The sequence below is a fragment of the Dendropsophus ebraccatus genome, chromosome 11 (assembly GCF_027789765.1).
Source record: "Dendropsophus ebraccatus isolate aDenEbr1 chromosome 11, aDenEbr1.pat, whole genome shotgun sequence".
NCBI classification, from domain to species: domain Eukaryota; kingdom Metazoa; phylum Chordata; class Amphibia; order Anura; family Hylidae; genus Dendropsophus; species Dendropsophus ebraccatus.
The window spans coordinates 4838946-4858897 of record NC_091464.1 but is presented as its reverse complement, the minus strand read 5'-3'; the positions used below and the strand labels follow the sequence as shown (position 1 = coordinate 4858897).

Genomic DNA, 19952 nt, shown 5'->3' with positions numbered 1-19952 from the left:
AACATATTAGGCGCCACACTTTTCCTTCAACTTCCTTCCCTTTTCCCCTCCTATAGGCTCCCATACAGTAGTAATGCCACTGCCTGGTGTCAGTGAGTAGGTAGGTATGTGTGTTGTCCCTTGTATGTAGGATTCTCTGCTGTGCCCCCATATAGTAATAATGTCCATTGTTGTGCCCCATAGTAATGATGCCTCCTGCTGTGCCCCTATATAGTAATAATACCTCTGCTGTGCCTCCATACAGTAATAATGTCCCCTGATGTGCCCCATATAGTAATGTCTCCTGCTGTGCCCCCATATAGTAATAATGTCTCCTGCTGTGCCCTCCATATAGCAATAATGCCTCCTGCTGTGCCTCCATATAGTAATAATGCCTCCTGCTGTGCCCTCCATATAGTAATATTGTCTCCTGTTGTGCCCTCCATATAGTAATAATGCCTCCTGCTGTGCCCTCCATATAGTAATATTGTCTCCTGTTGTGCCCTCCATATAGTAGTAATGCCTCCTGCTGTGCCCTACATATAGTAATGCCTCCTGCTGTGCCCTCCATATAGTAATGCATCCTGCTGTGCCCCCATATAGTAATAATGCCTCCTGCTGTGCCCTACATATAGTAATAGTGCCTCCTGCTGTGCCCTCCATATAGTAATGTCTCCTGCTGTGTCCTCCATATAGTAATAGTGCCTCCTGCTGTGCCCTCCATATAGTAATGTCTCCTGCTGTGTCCTCCATATAGTAATAATGTCTTCTGTTGTGCCCTCCATATAGTAATAATGCCTCCTACTGTGCCCTACATATAGTAATAATGCCTCCTGCTGTGCCCTACATATAGTAATGTCTCCTGCTGTGCCCCCATAGTAATTAAGTTCCCCTTCTAGTATACAGTAAAAGTACAGTGCAGCTCACCCAAATCTCAGTAACTGAGGGAACCAGACAAGGACACAATACCTGATGCGTCCAACAAACAAACCAAAGTCTGCCCTGTAGGTCACAGAAGCAGTGGGTAAGAATTAATACTTCATAAACACCATTAACACCATTGTAATTACTGAAAACTTATTAAAATCAAAACAATACAGAAAGGAAAAACAATATATATGAAAGTGCAGAATGAATTAGCAAAGATCACCCTTTAGCAGCATTGGAGTACAACTCCTATCATGGAAGATGCTGTCAGCAAATAATAGGGAAGTAGTCCAGAATCTGCTTATTTCGGATGGACCGAAGCACAGTAGTATCAGCGCACAGAATTAAAACAGTCCGATGTGCTGCTTGTTTGGTGAAGTTTATAACAGCACAATGGTGTTAATGGTGTCTATGAAGTATTAATTCTTACCCACTGATTCTTTTACCTAGAGGGCAGACACACACACACACACACATTACCCCACCTGACCCTCCTCCCCCCCACCACACACACACTACCCCCCCTGACCCTCCTCCCCCCCCCAACACACACACACATTACCCCACCTGACCCTCCTCCCCCCCACCACACACACACACACTACCCCCCCTGACCCTCCTCCCCCCCCCAACACACACACACACTACCCCCCCTGACCCTCCTCCCCCCCCCCAACACACACACACATTACCCCACCTGACCCTCCTCCCCCCCCACCACACACACACACTACCCCACCTGACCCTCCCCCCCCCCCCACCACACACACACACACACTACCCCACCTGACCCTCCTCCCCCCCACCACACACACACACACACACACTACCCCACCTGACCCTCCTCCCCCCCCACCACACACACACACACACACTACCCCCCCTGACCCTCCCCCCCCCACCACCACACACACACTACCCCCCCTGACCCTCCTCCCCCCCCCACCACACACACACTACCCCCCCTGACCCTCCCCCCCCCACCACCACACACACACTACCCCCCCTGACCCTCCTCCCCCCCCACCACACACACACTACCCTACCTGACCCTCATCCCCCCCCCTGGGGTAGTGTGTGTGTGGGTGGGGGGTGGGGGACCTGGGGATAGGATTTCTGAATGCAGATAATGGCAGATTTGCCTAATGAACCCAATTACAAAGTTTCTTAAAATTGCCTGGACTATTGATTTCTGCAAAAAAGAAAAACACGACAGTGACACTTTATGCTACTGCTATTATGGACTTTGTTTTTACACCTAAAATGTTAAATCTCACCATCAAGGAAGCTCGAATTTCGTTGAGTTGAGAATATACCCGACCACCCTCTTCAGGACAAACCGCTTTCAAGTCTTCACGACTCAGTTCTAATAGTTGATCACCGCTTAGAACTCCAAGGCACTTTACTGTGCTGTAAAAGAAGAATTGGAGAACTTTTCTTTTTATCTGAAAACATAAATGTTTTTTTAAACTACTTAAAGGGGAACAAATCTACAGAAGAATCTAACCCGCTGATATGTCCCTAATGTGCAGAAGGCGCCGAGGATGAGGGTATGTCTCTTATATTATGTCTCTCACCTTCCTCCTCGGCACCGTTCTCATGTGTTCACATAGAGAGATTTATCGAACAGATTTTTGAGGCCAAAGCCAGGAACAGACTATAAAAAGTGAACAGGTCATAAAAGAAAGACTGAGATTTCTCCTCTTGTCAAATCCAGCACAACCCCCCCCCCCCCCATAGTGCCTTGGGGGCAGGCGGTACTCCTAACAGCCTCCAGTGCTCCTAATGATCTTACTAGACTGAGGAGTAAGGGTATGCCCATCACCCGGTCCGGCTGCGCACCTACCGCTGCTCCCACAGGCTTCATTCTATGGTTCATCAGATTCTGCCGTCCACCCAAAGAAGGAGCGGGTTCATTCTTCAGGCGGGCGGCGGAATCTGCCAAACCATAGAAAAAAGGCCTATGGGAGCAGCAAAGATACGCGCTTGGGCGAGCTGCTGAATCCTCGGCCGGTCATCCTCCTGGATTCCATAGTGTTAGCTTTCTCTTACCCGCTGATAGTTACCCTTTAAGTATATAGAACTTGGCTGCTGTCACCTATGACCTTCTTTATCTTAAAGGGAAACTAACAGCAGGTTAAAAGAATCTAACCTATTATGTTTCCAGAAGAGCGGGGGGCTGAGGAAGAAGCGGGTTTTCTTACCTTCAACCTCAGTATTGTTTTCCTGAAATTCTGCGGCTTATTAGTATGTGTATTGAGCATTACAGTGCACTGGGGGGCAGGACGACAGGCGACACTCTCATCTGCCCAAATGCTTCCTCCTCATGAAGATTCATCTACTCTGCAGTGATGGATGGAGAATCTTCATGAAGAGGAGAAGCAGATGGATCAGTGTGTGGTGTCCCACCACAGGTGTCACCAGTATGTTATACCCTTCACAAAAGTCTGTGCTTAGGTACTACTTCATCACCACATGTACTTTAAGTTTTGCCACAAGATGTCGCTATTGTATGTAACTGTACTTGTATTTTGCACAGCTGCAGGTAACCAAAGGGTTATTGTTTATTGTGATCTGTGCACCAATGAGGACCTTCTCTTCCTCTCTATCTATCCCTGAACTCCTTTCCTTTTCTATGCTTTCTTCTCCACCACTCACAGAAGATATGACATCACCTGTAGAAAGTAGTCCCATGGGGAGAGGAAGTATACTCCCACACTAGTCAGTCTTAGTCTGGTTGTTGAACAGAGAAGACGCAAAACAAGTTGGTCCCTGCTGTGATCCAACTGGGCCCTGGCAAAGCCAGGTCCCCACTCCAGAACTAGTCTCAGTCTTAGACACACTCCTCTCTACTACCCTGAACCTGACGTACAAGCTTCTCTCCACTGTTCTGGACTCTCAGCACAAACTTCTCTCAACTACTCTCAGCTCTGCTACTCTAAGGCTCCTCAGTACAGCTCCTGTCACGTCTACAGTCCACTATCAGCTATTGTACAAAGTATTTTTATAGTAAAGAAGACCTATTTATGCTAACGGGACCCAGTGATTATTACTTCAGCACCTACACAGTAGTTACACCATCCTTGGCTCACCCCCCCTTTCTGTGGGTGGCAGTACCGCCCAAGGGACCCATCACAGCCAGACAGGTCACCAACCACAGGGGAAAGGGTATAGCTCGCCACCGGTATGTCGGTATGTGGTGGTATTAGTCGGTATGTGGTGGTATTAGTTGGTATGTGGCGGTGTTAGTCAGTATGTGGTGGTAATATTTGGTACTTGTAATCTGGTACTGTGTTTTATTGGTCTTAGTATACAGGTATACTATATACTTAGTATACTATGTACACACATACACCTACCAGTAGCATCACTTGGTGAAGGGGGGGGGGGGGGCCCAAGTTGACCTCTCGCACCAGGGCCCAGAAGACATTAGCTACTCCCCTGGTGCTGAGGATGAAGGTGAGAAAACCTCATCCTGCTCGATGGGAATGTAGCGTCTCCTTACCTGCTGCTAGTTTCCCCTCCACCATTCTCCATCTCCTTTTAGATTCTCACTCAGGCTTACCCTCTTAGGGGATGTGCACACTACAGAATCCTGATGGAACACACACCGTGGATTCGGCAGCTCGCACCCGCTCGCTGACTCTGGTGGCTGTGCGCATCTCCGCTGATTCTATAGACTCCATTTTTTGGCAAACTATAGAATGAAGCCTATGGGAGCTGCGGAGCCTGTGACATGTGTTCCACCAGGATTCCGTAGTGTGCACATACCCTTACTGCCAAGTGATTTTACTTTTTTCCTACGTTTTGCACCTCTGGTAACCGGAACCATTTTCCCACCTTTGAGTACAGATAAAATCTACAGTACAAAAAAAAAAAAAATACCCCCCCCCCCTCCCCAGTGCTAACATATAAGTCAACCCCTGACACATAGTTACATGGACAGAGGTGGCTGCAGAGAGCACTGTGTCAGACTGGAGAGAATACACCACTTCCTGCAGGACATACGGCAGCTAATAAGTACTGGAAGACTGGAGAATTTTAAATAAAGGTCATTTCCAAATCTGATTTAAAAAAAATTCTCCACAATACCCCTTTAAGGCAATAATTTTGCCCTCTCAGCTCTGCTCCTGGTTTTGGTTGAAAAAAGACTGAGGGAAATCCTAGGTGTGAGCATGGCCTGACACTCCCCTTCATAGGGTCTTGTACCCTTGTGACCCGTCTCATTAAAACATGACGAAAACTAAGACTATCCAGTTTTCCTTTTTATTATCTCTAAAACTGAGCTGGAGACTGTCTGCTGTAAGAGTGGTGTAAGAGCGAGGACTGCTGGACACCTACATGCGGGAGAAGCCGCTACTCTCTAACCATTCCGTCACTTCCCTTGGCGTGGAGCTTTGCTGCAGCCGGGTCTCCGCTTGTAGGGGAACCTGCTGCTGCAGTGATACAAATGGCAGCTTGTTAGACTTGTCTTATTACATCCTTACCTCTTCAGCTCTTATTATGTTCATTTACCTGGTTATAATCTGTACTCTCCAATATGTTACTGGGTACAAATCCTCTCTGCTGCCGAACGTTCTCCACCATCCACCATTGCCGGCTCTGATCGAGAACCTAAAGGAAATCATTAACTGAGAATCCAGAACACTCTGTATACAGGGAACATTACAAAGTATAGACGGTTTCTGTGTGATGGTTTCATCATTACAAGGTCCTATGGCCGTGCGGAGGTCTGAGGGTATGCTCACACTATGGAACAGGCGAGGACGTTCATCATTACAAGGTCCTATGGCCGTGCGGAGGTCTGAGGGTATGCTCACACTATGGAACAGGCGAGGACGTTCATCATTACAAGGTCACGTGGCCATGCGGAGGTCTGAGGGTATGCTCACACTATGGAACAGGCGAGGACGTTCATCATTACAAGGTCCTATGGCCGTGCGGAGGTCTGAGGGTATGTTCACACTATGGAACAGGCAAGGACGTTCATCATTACAAGGTCACGTGGCCATGCGGAGGTCTGAGGGTATGCTCACACTATGGAACAGGCGAGGACGTTCATCATTACAAGGTCCTATGGCCGTGCGGAGGTCTGAGGGTATGTTCACACTATGGAACAGGCGAGGACGTTCATCATTACAAGGTCCTGTGGCCATGCGGAGGTCTGAGGGTATGTTCACACTATGGAACAGGCGAGGACGTTCATCATTACAAGGTCACGTGGCCATGTGGAGGTCTGAGGGTATGCTCACACTATGGAACAGGCGAGGACGTTCATCATTACAAGGTCCTATGGCCGTGCGGAGGTCTGAGGGTATGCTCACACTATGGAACAGGCGAGGACGTTCATCATTACAAGGTCCTATGGCCGTGCGGAGGTCTGAGGGTATGCTCACACTATGGAACAGGCAAGGACGTTCATCATTACAAGGTCCTGTGGCCGTGCGGAGGTCTGAGGGTATGCTCACACTATGGAACAGGCGAGGACGTTCATCATTACAAGGTCCTATGGCCGTGCGGAGGTCTGAGGGTATGCTCACACTATGGAACAGGCAAGGACGTTCATCATTACAAGGTCCTGTGGCCGTGCGGAGGTCTGAGGGTATGCTCACACTATGGAACAGGCAAGGACGTTCATCATTACAAGGTCCTGTGGCCATGCGGAGGTCTGAGGGTATGCTCACACTATGGAACAGGCGAGGACGTTCATCATTACAAGGTCCTATGGCCGTGCGGAGGTCTGAGGGTATGCTCACACTATGGAACAGGCGAGGACGTTCATCATTACAAGGTCACGTGGCCATGCGGAGGTCTGAGGGTATGCTCACACTATGGAACAGGCGAGGACGTTCATCATTACAAGGTCACGTGGCCATGCGGAGGTCTGAGGGTATGTTCACACTATGGAACAGGCGAGGACGTTCATCATTACAAGGTCACGTGGCCATGCGGAGGTCTGAGGGTATGTTCACACTATGGAACAGGCGAGGACGTTCATCATTACAAGGTCACGTGGCCGTGCGGAGGTCTGAGGGTATGTTCACACTATGGAACAGGCGAGGACGTTCATCATTACAAGGTCCTATGGCCGTGCGGAGGTCTGAGGGTATGCTCACACTATGGAACAGGCGAGGACGTTCATCATTACAAGGTCCTGTGGCCATGCGGAGGTCTGAGGGTATGCTCACACTATGGAACAGGCGAGGACGTTCATCATTACAAGGTCCTATGGCCGTGCGGAGGTCTGAGGGTATGCTCACACTATGGAACAGGCGAGGACGTTCATCATTACAAGGTCCTATGGCCGTGCGGAGGTCTGAGGGTATGTTCACACTATGGAACAGGCAAGGACGTTCATCATTACAAGGTCACATGGCCATGCGGAGGTCTGAGGGTATGCTCACACTATGGAACAGGCGAGGACGTTCATCATTACAAGGTCCTATGGCCGTGCGGAGGTCTGAGGGTATGTTCATGCAGTGTCCCAGAACATGCAGACTACTACTCCTATTATGGCCATTTCTCTTGCTGTGTCCATGCCTGTTCTGGTAAGTGTTTGCACTGCAACTGCTGCTGGTTTTCCCCTAGTATTCTCTGGTAATGTGTATTCTCATGTATTCCTGTGTATTATTACAGTGTACAGTGGTATGCAAGGCTGTTGATCACGTGACCTGTAACCATGGTTCCTCCAATGGCCGACTAGCTCTGGCCAGGAGCAACCATGTGACCTCCCACTTCCTGCTGACAAGTCAGTTCAGCCCCTGCTTCCAAGCTAGGAGGTTGTGTTGTTCTGTCCTCTCCCACAGAAGAGTGACTGAGTCTGCTGCTGTGTTCAAGTCTTCGGCTGTATCTGCCTGCTCAAGTGTCCGGAGTCTTCTCTCTCATCTGGGTGTCATTCCGTTATCTCTCCTCATCGCTACAAGGATTCACAGCAAGTATTATTCTCAAGCTAATCCACCCAGCAACGTTATTCCTCTCATACTCCTACTCCCATCATCCGGCACGTATTCTCACAGCCTATGCAGCACCACTCCTGCTTTATTTGTCAAAGCCTGCTATATACCCGGTTGCATCCGGACAGAACTGTTGCTACTAGTTACCTCATCTATAATAAAACCGCTGTTACTGAACCCTGGCATTGGTGTCCACTAACTGGTGCCCTGACTAAGTGCAGCGAAGAATCGCATGCCCATCATCACCCGCAGATTCCACAGACCGGCCCTACAGCTGTGCCGCCCTCAGGCCTATACCGTGACAAGTATAACCCCTGCAGCTGCCCCGGTCATTGCCCGCTCATAACACCAGCACTGCGGAAGTGGCCCCCAGGGGCCAGGGCATCGCACTCACACTATGGAACAGGCGAGGACGTTCATCATTACAAGGTCACGTGGCCATGAGGAGGTCTGAGGGTATGCTCACACTATGGAACAGGCGAGGACGTTCATCATTACAAGGTCCTATGGCCGTGCGGAGGTCTGAGGGTATGCTCACACTATGGTACAGACGAGGACGTTCATCATTACAAGGTCACGTGGCCATGCAGAGGTCTGAGGGTATGCTCACACTATGGAACAGGCAAGGACGTTCATCATTACAAGGTCCTATGGCCGTGCGGAGGTCTGAGGGTATGCTCACACTATGGAACAGGCGAGGACGTTCATCATTACAAGGTCACGTGGCCATGAGGAGGTCTGAGGGTATGCTCACACTATGGTACAGACGAGGACGTTCATCATTACAAGGTCACGTGGCCATGCGGAGGTCTGAGGGTATGTTCACACTATGGAACAGGCGAGGACGTTCATCATTACAAGGTCCTATGGCCGTGCGGAGGTCTGAGGGTATGCTCACACTATGGTACAGGCAAGGACGTTCATCATTACAAGGTCCTATGCTCTTTCTCTTATTCATGTGCAATGTACTGTACTTTTTTGAGCATTTTATTTTATTTAGTTTTTTTCCACATTGAAAGTAGTGGGAGTTTAAAAGAGACAGATTTTGTTTTTTCAGAGTAGTTCTTACTCTTCAGATTTGCCAGGTAACTATGTTAAATGGAAAAACGCCCTATACGTATCTAGTCGCTTCGCCGGCCGTGGCTGCCTCTGTGTCGGTCCCCGCTGCCTCTGTGTCGGTCCCCGCTGCCTCTGTGTCGGTCCCCGCTGCCTCTGTGGTCGGTCCCCGCTGCCTCTGTGGTCGGTCCCGCTGCCTCTGTGTCGGTCCCGCTGCCTCTGTGGTCGGTCCCCGCAGCCTCTGTGTCGGTCCCCGCTGCCTCTGTGGTCGGTCCCCGCTGCCTCTGTGTCGGTCCCCGCTGCCTCTGTGTCGGTCCCCGCTGCCTCTGTGACGGTCCCTGCTGCCTCTGTGTCGGTCCCCGCTGCCTCTGTGTCGGTCCTCGCTGTGCCGCTCTTTCTTGTGTCTGTGCAGCACTAGGCCCTCCCCGCAGCCATACAGGGGTCAGTGCCTGCGGACGGCGGCTTCATTACAATATTCATACAGTTCCCCCTGCACCATGTCAGAGATGCTGACCGGGGGGGGATAGTCCGTTCCTGGCATTCCACGTCCGTGTGGCCTCAGATTTACTTCCTGCTTTGCTCAGGAGAGAAAGCTTTATAGTGATAGTGTCCCCCCCTCCCTCCTCCATACCTGGGGGTCTCAGCCCCTCTTCAGCTTATATTCTGGACATTTCAGATCTTACCGTATAAAGGATTTCTTGGTGGTCTCTCCCCTCAAAACTGCATGTTATTGTTGGTGGACAGCGCCGTATGGGCGGGGCTTCACGGCCATCATGCTCTGTATCCCCACCTACATTTGCACCTTCCAGGTGACATCACCGGCATGTAGGCCGCACCCTCTCCGCTGCATCATACAAATGGGCTGCCCTAGAGGCATAGACCCCTCCCCCTCAGTGACTGCTGAATGGGAGGGGCGGGGCCTAGGCCTCTAGGTAGTCGCGGAGGGGGGCCCAGGTGGCAATGTAGAAGGGAATATGGGGTGTGACAGCCGTGAAGCCCGCCCCTACGGCACTCTTCACCACCAATAACATACATGCATTTTTGAGAGACCACCAAGAAATCCTTTATACAAAGAACTCTGGATATGGAAAAGAGGGGACACTATCACTTTAAGCCGTCCTGCTATCTCTCCCCGTGCACCCACGCCTGTCCGTATACCGGAGCTGGACACACAAGTCCATTGATATATAGCCATCCTGGCGGATTATTTCTATGTATGACAATGGCCGATCAATGTCATGTCCCTGCCAGACATCTGCAGCCAATCATTTATTCAGGAGGTTTTGTTTGATCCTTCAGGGCCCCTGTAGTTAGAAGCATCGGCCCGTCGTCTTGGTTACGTCGTACCACGCCCACATTAAGGTCCCTACCTACTCCACCTGGAGCGTAGGTAAGGAGAACCCGGAGCAGAGACCGGTGGACGCAGCAAGTAAGCTTACACATTACCGTTACACACCACCATTATACATTACCGTTACACAATACCATTATACACCACCATTATACACCACCATTACACACCACCATTACACACCACCATTATACACCACCATTATACACCACCATTATACACCACCATTACACACCACCATTATACACCACCATTACACACCACCATTATACACCACCATTACACACCACCATTACACACCACCATTATACACCACCATTACACACCACCATTACACACCACAATTACACACCACCATTATAAACCACCATTATACACCACCATTACACACCACCATTATACACCACCATTACACAATACCATTACACACCACCATTATACACCACCATTACACACCACCATTACACACCACCATTATACACCACCATTATACACCACCATTATACGCCACCATTATACGCCACCATTACACACCACTGTTACACACCACCATTACACACCACCATTACACACCACCATTACACACCACCATTATAAACCACCATTATACACCACCATTACACACCACCATTACACACCACCATTACACACCACCGTTACACACCACCATTATAAACCACCATTATACACCACCGTTACACACCACCATTACACACCACCATTACACAATACCATTATACACCACCATTACACACCACCATTACACACCACCATTACACACCACCATTATACACCACCATTATACACCACCATTACACACCACCATTACACACCACTGTTACACACCACCATTACACACCACCATTACACAATACCATTATAAATCACCATTATACACCACCATTATACACCACCATTACACAATACCATTATACACCACCATTACACACCACCATTATACACCACCATTACACACCACCATTATACACCACCATTATACACCACCATTATACACCACCATTATACACCACCATTACACACCACCATTACACACCACCATTATACACCACCATTATACACCACCATTACACAATACCATTATACACCACCATTACACACTACCATTACACACTACCATTATACACCACCATTATACACCACCATTATACACTACCATTACACACCACCGTTACACACTACCATTATACACCACCATTACACAATGCCATTACACAATACCATTACACACCACCATTATACAATACCATTACACACAACCATTACACACTACCTTTATACAATACCATTATACACCACCATTATACACCACCATTACACACTACCATTACACATTACCGTTACACACCACCATTACACAGTACCATTACACACTACCATTATACACCACCATTACACACCACCATTATACACCACCATTATACAATACCATTACACACCACCATTATACACCACCATTACACACCACCATTACACACCACCATTACACACCACCATTACACACCACCATTACACACCACCATTATACACCACCATTATACACCACCATTACACACCACCATTACACACCACCATTATACACCACCATTATACACCACAATTACACACCACCATTATAAACCACCATTATAAACCACCATTATACACCACCATTACACACCACCATTATACACCACCATTACACAATACCATTATACACCACCATTATACACCACCATTACACACCACCATTACACACCACCATTATACGCCACCATTATACACCACCATTATACGCCACCATTACACACCACCATTATAAACCACCATTATACACCACCATTACACACCACCATTACACACCACCATTACACACCACCGTTACACACCACCATTACACACCACCATTACACACCACCATTATAAACCACCATTATACACCACCATTACACACCACCATTACACACCACCATTACACACCACCATAATAAACCACCATTATACACCACCATTACACAATACCATTATACACCACCATTACACACCACCATTATACACCACCATTACACACCACCATTACACACCACCATTATAAACCACCATTATACACCACCATTACACACCACCATTACACACCACCATTACACACCACCATTACACACCACCGTTACACACCACCATTATAAACCACCATTATACACCACCGTTACACACCACCATTACACACCACCATTACACAATACCATTATACACCACCATTATACACCACCATTACACACCACCATTACACACCACCATTACACACCACCATTATACACCACCATTATACACCACCATTACACACCACCATTACACACCACTGTTACACACCACCATTACACACCACCATTACACACCACCATTACACACCACCATAATAAACCACCATTATACACCACCATTACACAATACCATTATACACCACCATTACACACCACCATTATACACCACCATTACACACTACCATTATACACCACCATTACACACTACCATTACACATTACCGTTACACACCACCATTACACAGTACCATTACACACTACCATTATACACCACCATTACACACCACCATTATACACCACCATTATACAATACCATTATACACCACCATTATACACCACCATTACACACCACCATTACACACCACCATTACACACCACCATTATACACCACCATTATACAATACCATTACACACCACCATTATACACCACCATTATACACCACCATTACACACCACCATTATACATTACCGTTATACACCACCATTACACACCACCATTACACACCACCATTATACACCACCATTTTACACCACCATTACACATTACCGTTACACACCACCATTATACACCACCATTACACACCACCATTATACACCACCATTATACATTACTGTTACACACCACCATTATACACCACCATTATACATTACTGTTACACACCACCATTATACACCACCATTATACACCACCATTATACACCACCATTACACAATACCATTATACACCACCATTATACACCACCATTACACACCACCATTATACACCACCATTACACAATACCATTATACACCACCATTACACAATACCATTATACACCACCATTACACAATACCATTACACACCACCGTTACACACTACCATTATACACCACCATTATACATTACCGTTACACACCTCCGTTACACACTACCATTATACACCACCATTATACACCACCATTACACAGTACCATTACACAATACCATTATACACTACCATTACACACAACCATTACACACTACCTTTATACAATACCGTTATACACCACCATTACACATTACCGTTACACACCACCATTACACACCACCATTACACATTACCATTACACAGTACCATTACACACCACCATTACACACTACCATTATACACCACCATTACACACCACCATTACACAACATGATACAAGTGTTACTATCCTCCATGTACAGCTAGAGCCGGTGTAATACAACATGATACAAGTGTTACTATCCCCCATGTACAGCTAGAGCCGGTGTAATACAACATGATACAGGTGTTACTTTCCCCCATGTACAGCTAGAGCCGGTGTAATATAACATTATACAGGTGTTACTATCCTCCATGTACAGCTACAGCCGGTGTAATATAACATGATACAGGTGTTACTATCCTCCATGTACAGCTACAGCCGGTGTAATATAACCTGATACAGGTGTTACTATCCTCCATGTACAGCTAGAGCCGGTGTAATATAACATGATACAGGTGTTACTATCCTCCATGTACAGCTAGAGCCGGTGTAATATAACATTATACAGGTGTTACTATCCTCCATGTACAGCTAGAGCCGGTGTAATATAACATTATACAGGTGTTACTATCCTCCATGTACAGCTAGAGCCGGTGTAATATAACATGATACAGGTGTTACTATCCTCCATGTACAGCTAGAGCCGGTGTCATATAACATGATACAGGTGTTACTATCCCCCATGTACAGCTAGAGCCGGTGTAATATAACCTGATACAGGTGTTACTATCCCCCATGTACAGCTAGAGCCGGTGTAATATAACATGATACAGGTGTTACTATCCTCCATGTACAGCTAGAGCCGGTGTCATATAACATGATACAGGTGTTACTATCCCCCATGTACAGCTAGAGCCGGTGTAATATAACATTATACAGGTGTTACTATCCCCCATGTACAGCTACAGCCGGTGTAATATAACATTATACAGGTGTTACTATCCCCCATGTACAGCTAGAGCCGGTGTAATATAACATGATACAGGTGTTACTATCCTCCATGTACAGCTAGAGCCGGTGTAATATAACATTATACAGGTGTTACTATCCTCCATGTACAGCTAGAGCCGGTGTCATATAACATGATACAGGTGTTACTATCCCCCATGTACAGCTAGAGCCGGTGTAATATAACATTATACAGGTGTTACTATCCTCCATGTACAGCTACAGCCGGTGTCATAGACATGATACAGGTGTTACTATCCTCCATGTACAGCTACAGTCGGTGTAATATAACATGATACAGGTGTTACTATCCTCCATGTACAGCTACAGTCGGTGTAATATAACATGATACAGGTGTTACTATCCTCCATGTACAGCTAGAGCCGATGTAATATAACATGATACAGGTGTTACTATCCTCCATGTACAGCTACAGTCGGTGTAATATAACATGAGACAGGTGTTACTATCCCCCATGTACAGCTAGAGCCGATGTAATATAACCTGATACAGGTGTTACTATCCCCCATGTACAGCTAGAGCCGGTGTAATATAACATTATACAGGTGTTACTATCCTCCATGTACAGCTACAGCCGGTGTCATAGACATGATACAGGTGTTACTATCCTCCATGTACAGCTACAGTCGGTGTAATATAACATGATACAGGTGTTACTATCCTCCATGTACAGCTACAGTCGGTGTAATATAACATGATACAGGTGTTACTATCCTCCATGTACAGCTAGAGCCGATGTAATATAACATGATACAGGTGTTACTATCCTCCATGTACAGCTACAGCCGGTGTAATATAACATTATACAGGTGTTACTATCCCCCATGTACAGCTAGAGCCGGTGTAATATAACATTATACAGGTGTTACTATCCTCCATGTACAGCTACAGCCGGTGTAATATAACATGATACAGGTGTTACTATCCTCCATGTACAGCTAGAGCCGGTGTAATATAACATGATACAGGTGTTACTATCCTCCATGTACAGCTAGAGCCGGTGTAATATAACATGATACAGGTGTTACTATCCTCCATGTACAGCTAGAGCCGGTGTAATATAACATGATACAGGTGTTACTATCCCCCATGTACAGCTACAGCCGGTGTAATATAACATGATACAGGTGTTACTATCCCCCATGTACAGCTAGAGCCGGTGTAATATAACATTATACAGGTGTTACTATCCTCCATGTACAGCTACAGCCGGTGTCATAGACATGATACAGGTGTTACTATCCTCCATGTACAGCTACAGTCGGTGTAATATAACATGATACAGGTGTTACTATCCTCCATGTACAGCTACAGTCGGTGTAATATAACATGATACAGGTGTTACTATCCTCCATGTACAGCTAGAGCCGGTGTAATATAACATGATACAGGTGTTACTATCCTCCATGTACAGCTACAGTCGGTGTAATATAACATGAGACAGGTGTTACTATCCCCCATGTACAGCTAGAGCCGATGTAATATAACCTGATACAGGTGTTACTATCCCCCATGTACAGCTAGAGCCGGTGTAATATAACATTATACAGGTGTTACTATCCTCCATGTACAGCTACAGCCGGTGTCATAGACATGATACAGGTGTTACTATCCTCCATGTACAGCTACAGTCGGTGTAATATAACATGATACAGGTGTTACTATCCTCCATGTACAGCTACAGTCGGTGTAATATAACATGATACAGGTGTTACTATCCTCCATGTACAGCTAGAGCCGATGTAATATAACATGATACAGGTGTTACTATCCTCCATGTACAGCTACAGCCGGTGTAATATAACATTATACAGGTGTTACTATCCCCCATGTACAGCTAGAGCCGGTGTAATATAACATTATACAGGTGTTACTATCCTCCATGTACAGCTACAGCCGGTGTAATATAACATGATACAGGTGTTACTATCCTCCATGTACAGCTAGAGCCGGTGTAATATAACATGATACAGGTGTTACTATCCTCCATGTACAGCTAGAGCCGGTGTAATATAACATGATACAGGTGTTACTATCCTCCATGTACAGCTAGAGCCGGTGTAATATAACATGATACAGGTGTTACTATCCCCCATGTACAGCTACAGCCGGTGTAATATAACATGATACAGGTGTTACTATCCTCCATGTACAGCTAGAGCCGGTGTAATATAACATGATACAGGTGTTACTATCCTCCATGTACAGCTAGAGCCGGTGTCATATAACATTATACAGGTGTTACTATCCCCCATGTACAGCTAGAGCCGGTGTAATATAACATGAGACAGGTGTTACTATCCTCCATGTACAGCTAGAGCCGGTGTAATATAACATGATACAGGTGTTACTATCCTCCATGTACAGCTACAGCCGGTGTAATATAACATTATACAGGTGTTACTATCCTCCATGTACAGCTACAGCCGGTGTAATATAACATGATACAGGTGTTACTATCCTCCATGTACAGCTACAGCCGGTGTAATATAACATGATACAGGTGTTACTATCCTCCATGTACAGCTAGAGCCGGTGTAATATAACATGATACAGGTGTTACTATCCCCCATGTACAGCTACAGCAGGTGTCATATAACATGATACAGGTGTTACTATCCCCCATGTACAGCTAGAGCCGGTGTAATATAACATGATACAGGTGTTACTATCCCCCATGTACAGCTAGAGCCGGTGTCATATAACATTATACAGGTGTTACTATCCCCCATGTACAGCTACAGCAGGTGTCATATAACATTATACAGGTGTTACTATCCTCCATGTACAGCTACAGCCTGTGTAATATAACATGATACAGGTGTTACTATCCCCCATGTACAGCTACAGCAGGTGTAATATAACATGATACAGGTGTTACTATCCTCCATGTACAGCTACAGCCGGTGTAATATAACATGATACAGGTGTTACTATCCTCCATGTACAGCTAGAGCCGGTGTAATATAACATGATACAGGTGTTACTATCCCCCATGTACAGCTACAGCAGGTGTCATATAACATGATACAGGTGTTACTATCCTCCATGTACAGCTAGAGCCGGTGTAATATAACATGATACAGGTGTTACTATCCCCCATGTACAGCTACAGCAGGTGTCATATAACATGATACAGGTGTTACTATCCTCCATGTGCTGATTGGTTGTTCCGTATTATAACGTATGCTCTCCGACATCAGGTTAAAAAAATAAACATCCCGCAGAAGCGTATAGCATTGCTTACCTGTCTCCCCCGATTTTGAAACCACCAGAAAAGTATTTGTTTTGGGTGTAATTTGTGTATTTTGTGGTTGAGCAGTTGTTTAGTACCACAATTTGCAGAATGCATTGCTTTCCCCCATCACTATCCCCGCACCCTGCCCGCTCCCACTGCACTCCTGCCAATCCCCGGTGCAGAGCCGCTGCAGCACATCTCATCTTCCTGCAGACCTTTACTGGTTGCAGCACCCGCTGCATTCACTCCCTGTCTGCTTTTGCATTATTTGTCACAGAGCGTATTTGTAATCTCGCTGCGCTCTCGCTATAAGGTATTTACGTGTTTGTGCATATTACAGGGAGATGATGCTTTTGGCTATAGGGGCTGCTCAGAGCTGGTGACATCACACAGGGGGCGGGGCTAGATGATGATACATGATGATAATAGTAAAATGCATTGGAGGGTTGATGGTTGTTAGTGTCCTTGGGATATTATATGTGTTTTTCATTAAAGATGTGAATCAAGTATATATTGTATACTCTGAGGTTATTTGGGTTATAAACCTTCATAAGAGGTGGGAGGAGGCTGCACTGCCCCTGCCCACCCATCAGGCGAGGGGGGGTATAGCAGGTGTACAGTCTGGGCCCCAGTGCTGCCTCCACGTTTCGTACATGTCTTATACATGAGCATATATTGTATATATTGTATACTAGAAAATGTACCCGGCGCTGCCCGGGTATAAAGTGTCAGTGTGTTAATTAGATTTGTTCTAAGGTGCCCAGGAGGCCAAGCTAAAGGTATTGTTTCATCTGAGTTAATCAGTGGAATTAGTGTATACCTGTAGTGCATAGTTGGAGGGGTTCTGTATACCCACAATGTATAGTTTTTAGGGGTCTCGCATATCTGTAGTGCATAGTTGGGGGGGCTGTATACCTATAGTATATAGTTGAGGGAGGTCCTGTATACCTGCAGTGTACAGTTGGTGAAGGTCCTGTATAGTTTGGGGGTCCTGTATACCTGAAGTATATAGTTGGTGGAGGTCCTGTATACCTGTAGTATATAGTTTTGGGGTCCTGTATACCTGTAGTGTAAAGTTTGGGGTCCTGTATACCTGTAGTATATAGTTTTGTGGAGGTCCCATGCACTTGTAGTGTATAGTTTTGCGGTCCTGTATACCTGTAGTGTCCTGTATACCTGCAGGGTTGTATTTACCCGTATGGCAGTGTTATTCAGTCACAGTGTGTCGGTATTGGTCAGGTCTGGTGTGGCGGTGTTATCCAGTCACGGTATGGTGGTATTGGTCAGGTCTGGTATGGCAGTGTTATCCAGTCACAGTATGGCGGTATTGGTCAGGTCTGATATGATGGTGTTATCCAGTCACAGTATGGTGGTATTGGTCAGGACTGGTGTGGCGGTGTAACCCAGTCACAGTTTGCCGGTATTGGTCAGGTCTGGTATGGCACTGTTATCCAGTCACAGTATGGTGGTATTGGTCAGGTCTGGTATGACAGTGTTATCCAGCACAGTATAGCGGTATTGGTCAGGTCTGGTGTGGCGGTGTTATCCATTCACAGTATGACGGTATTGGTCAGGTCTGGTGTGGCAGTGTTATCCAGTCACAGTATGGCGGTATTGGTCAGGTCTGGTGTGGCGGTGTTACGCAGTCACAGTATGGCGGTATTGGTCAGGTCTGGTATGGAGGTGTTATCCAGTCACAGTATGGCGGTATTGGTCAGGTCTGGTATGGAGGTGTTATCCAGTCACAGTATGGCGGTATTGGTCAGGTCTGGCAGTGTTATCCAGTCACAGTATGGCGGTATTGGTCAGGTCTGGTATGGCAGTGTTATCCAGCACAGTATGGCGGTATTGGTCAGGTCTGGTGTAGCAGTGTTACCCAGTCACAGTTTGGTATACCTGTTGTGCCCTGTATATACATGTACTGTATGGATGGAGTAGGGGGTCCTGTATATATGTACTGTATAGATGGAGTAGGGGGTCCTGTATAGATGGAGTAGGGGGTCCTGTATATACATGTACTGTATAGATGGAGTAGGGGGCCCTGTATATACATGTACTGTATAGATGGAGTAGGGGGTCCTGTATATACATGTACTGTATAGATGGAGTAGGGGGTCCTGTATACATGTACTGT

At 46.4% G+C, this 19952-nt stretch overlaps 1 protein-coding gene across 4 annotated transcripts in view; it reads right to left on the bottom strand.

Moving 5' to 3' along the window:
• The window catches only part of EPS8L3 (EPS8 signaling adaptor L3), an 88878-nt gene that overhangs the window by 2337 nt on the left and 66589 nt on the right, over positions 1-19952 (bottom strand). For 3 of the 4 annotated variants that reach the window (XM_069945324.1, XM_069945323.1, XM_069945326.1), the window contains exons 17-19: positions 5422-5520; positions 5248-5342; positions 2184-2316 (exon numbers count right to left, since the gene is read on the bottom strand). In XM_069945324.1, coding sequence (XP_069801425.1) covers positions 2184-2316; positions 5248-5342; positions 5422-5520 — 327 coding nt within the window. The remainder of the gene's footprint in view (positions 1-2183; positions 2317-5247; positions 5343-5421; positions 5521-19952) is intronic. The other variant, XM_069945327.1, reaches the window with a different exon arrangement.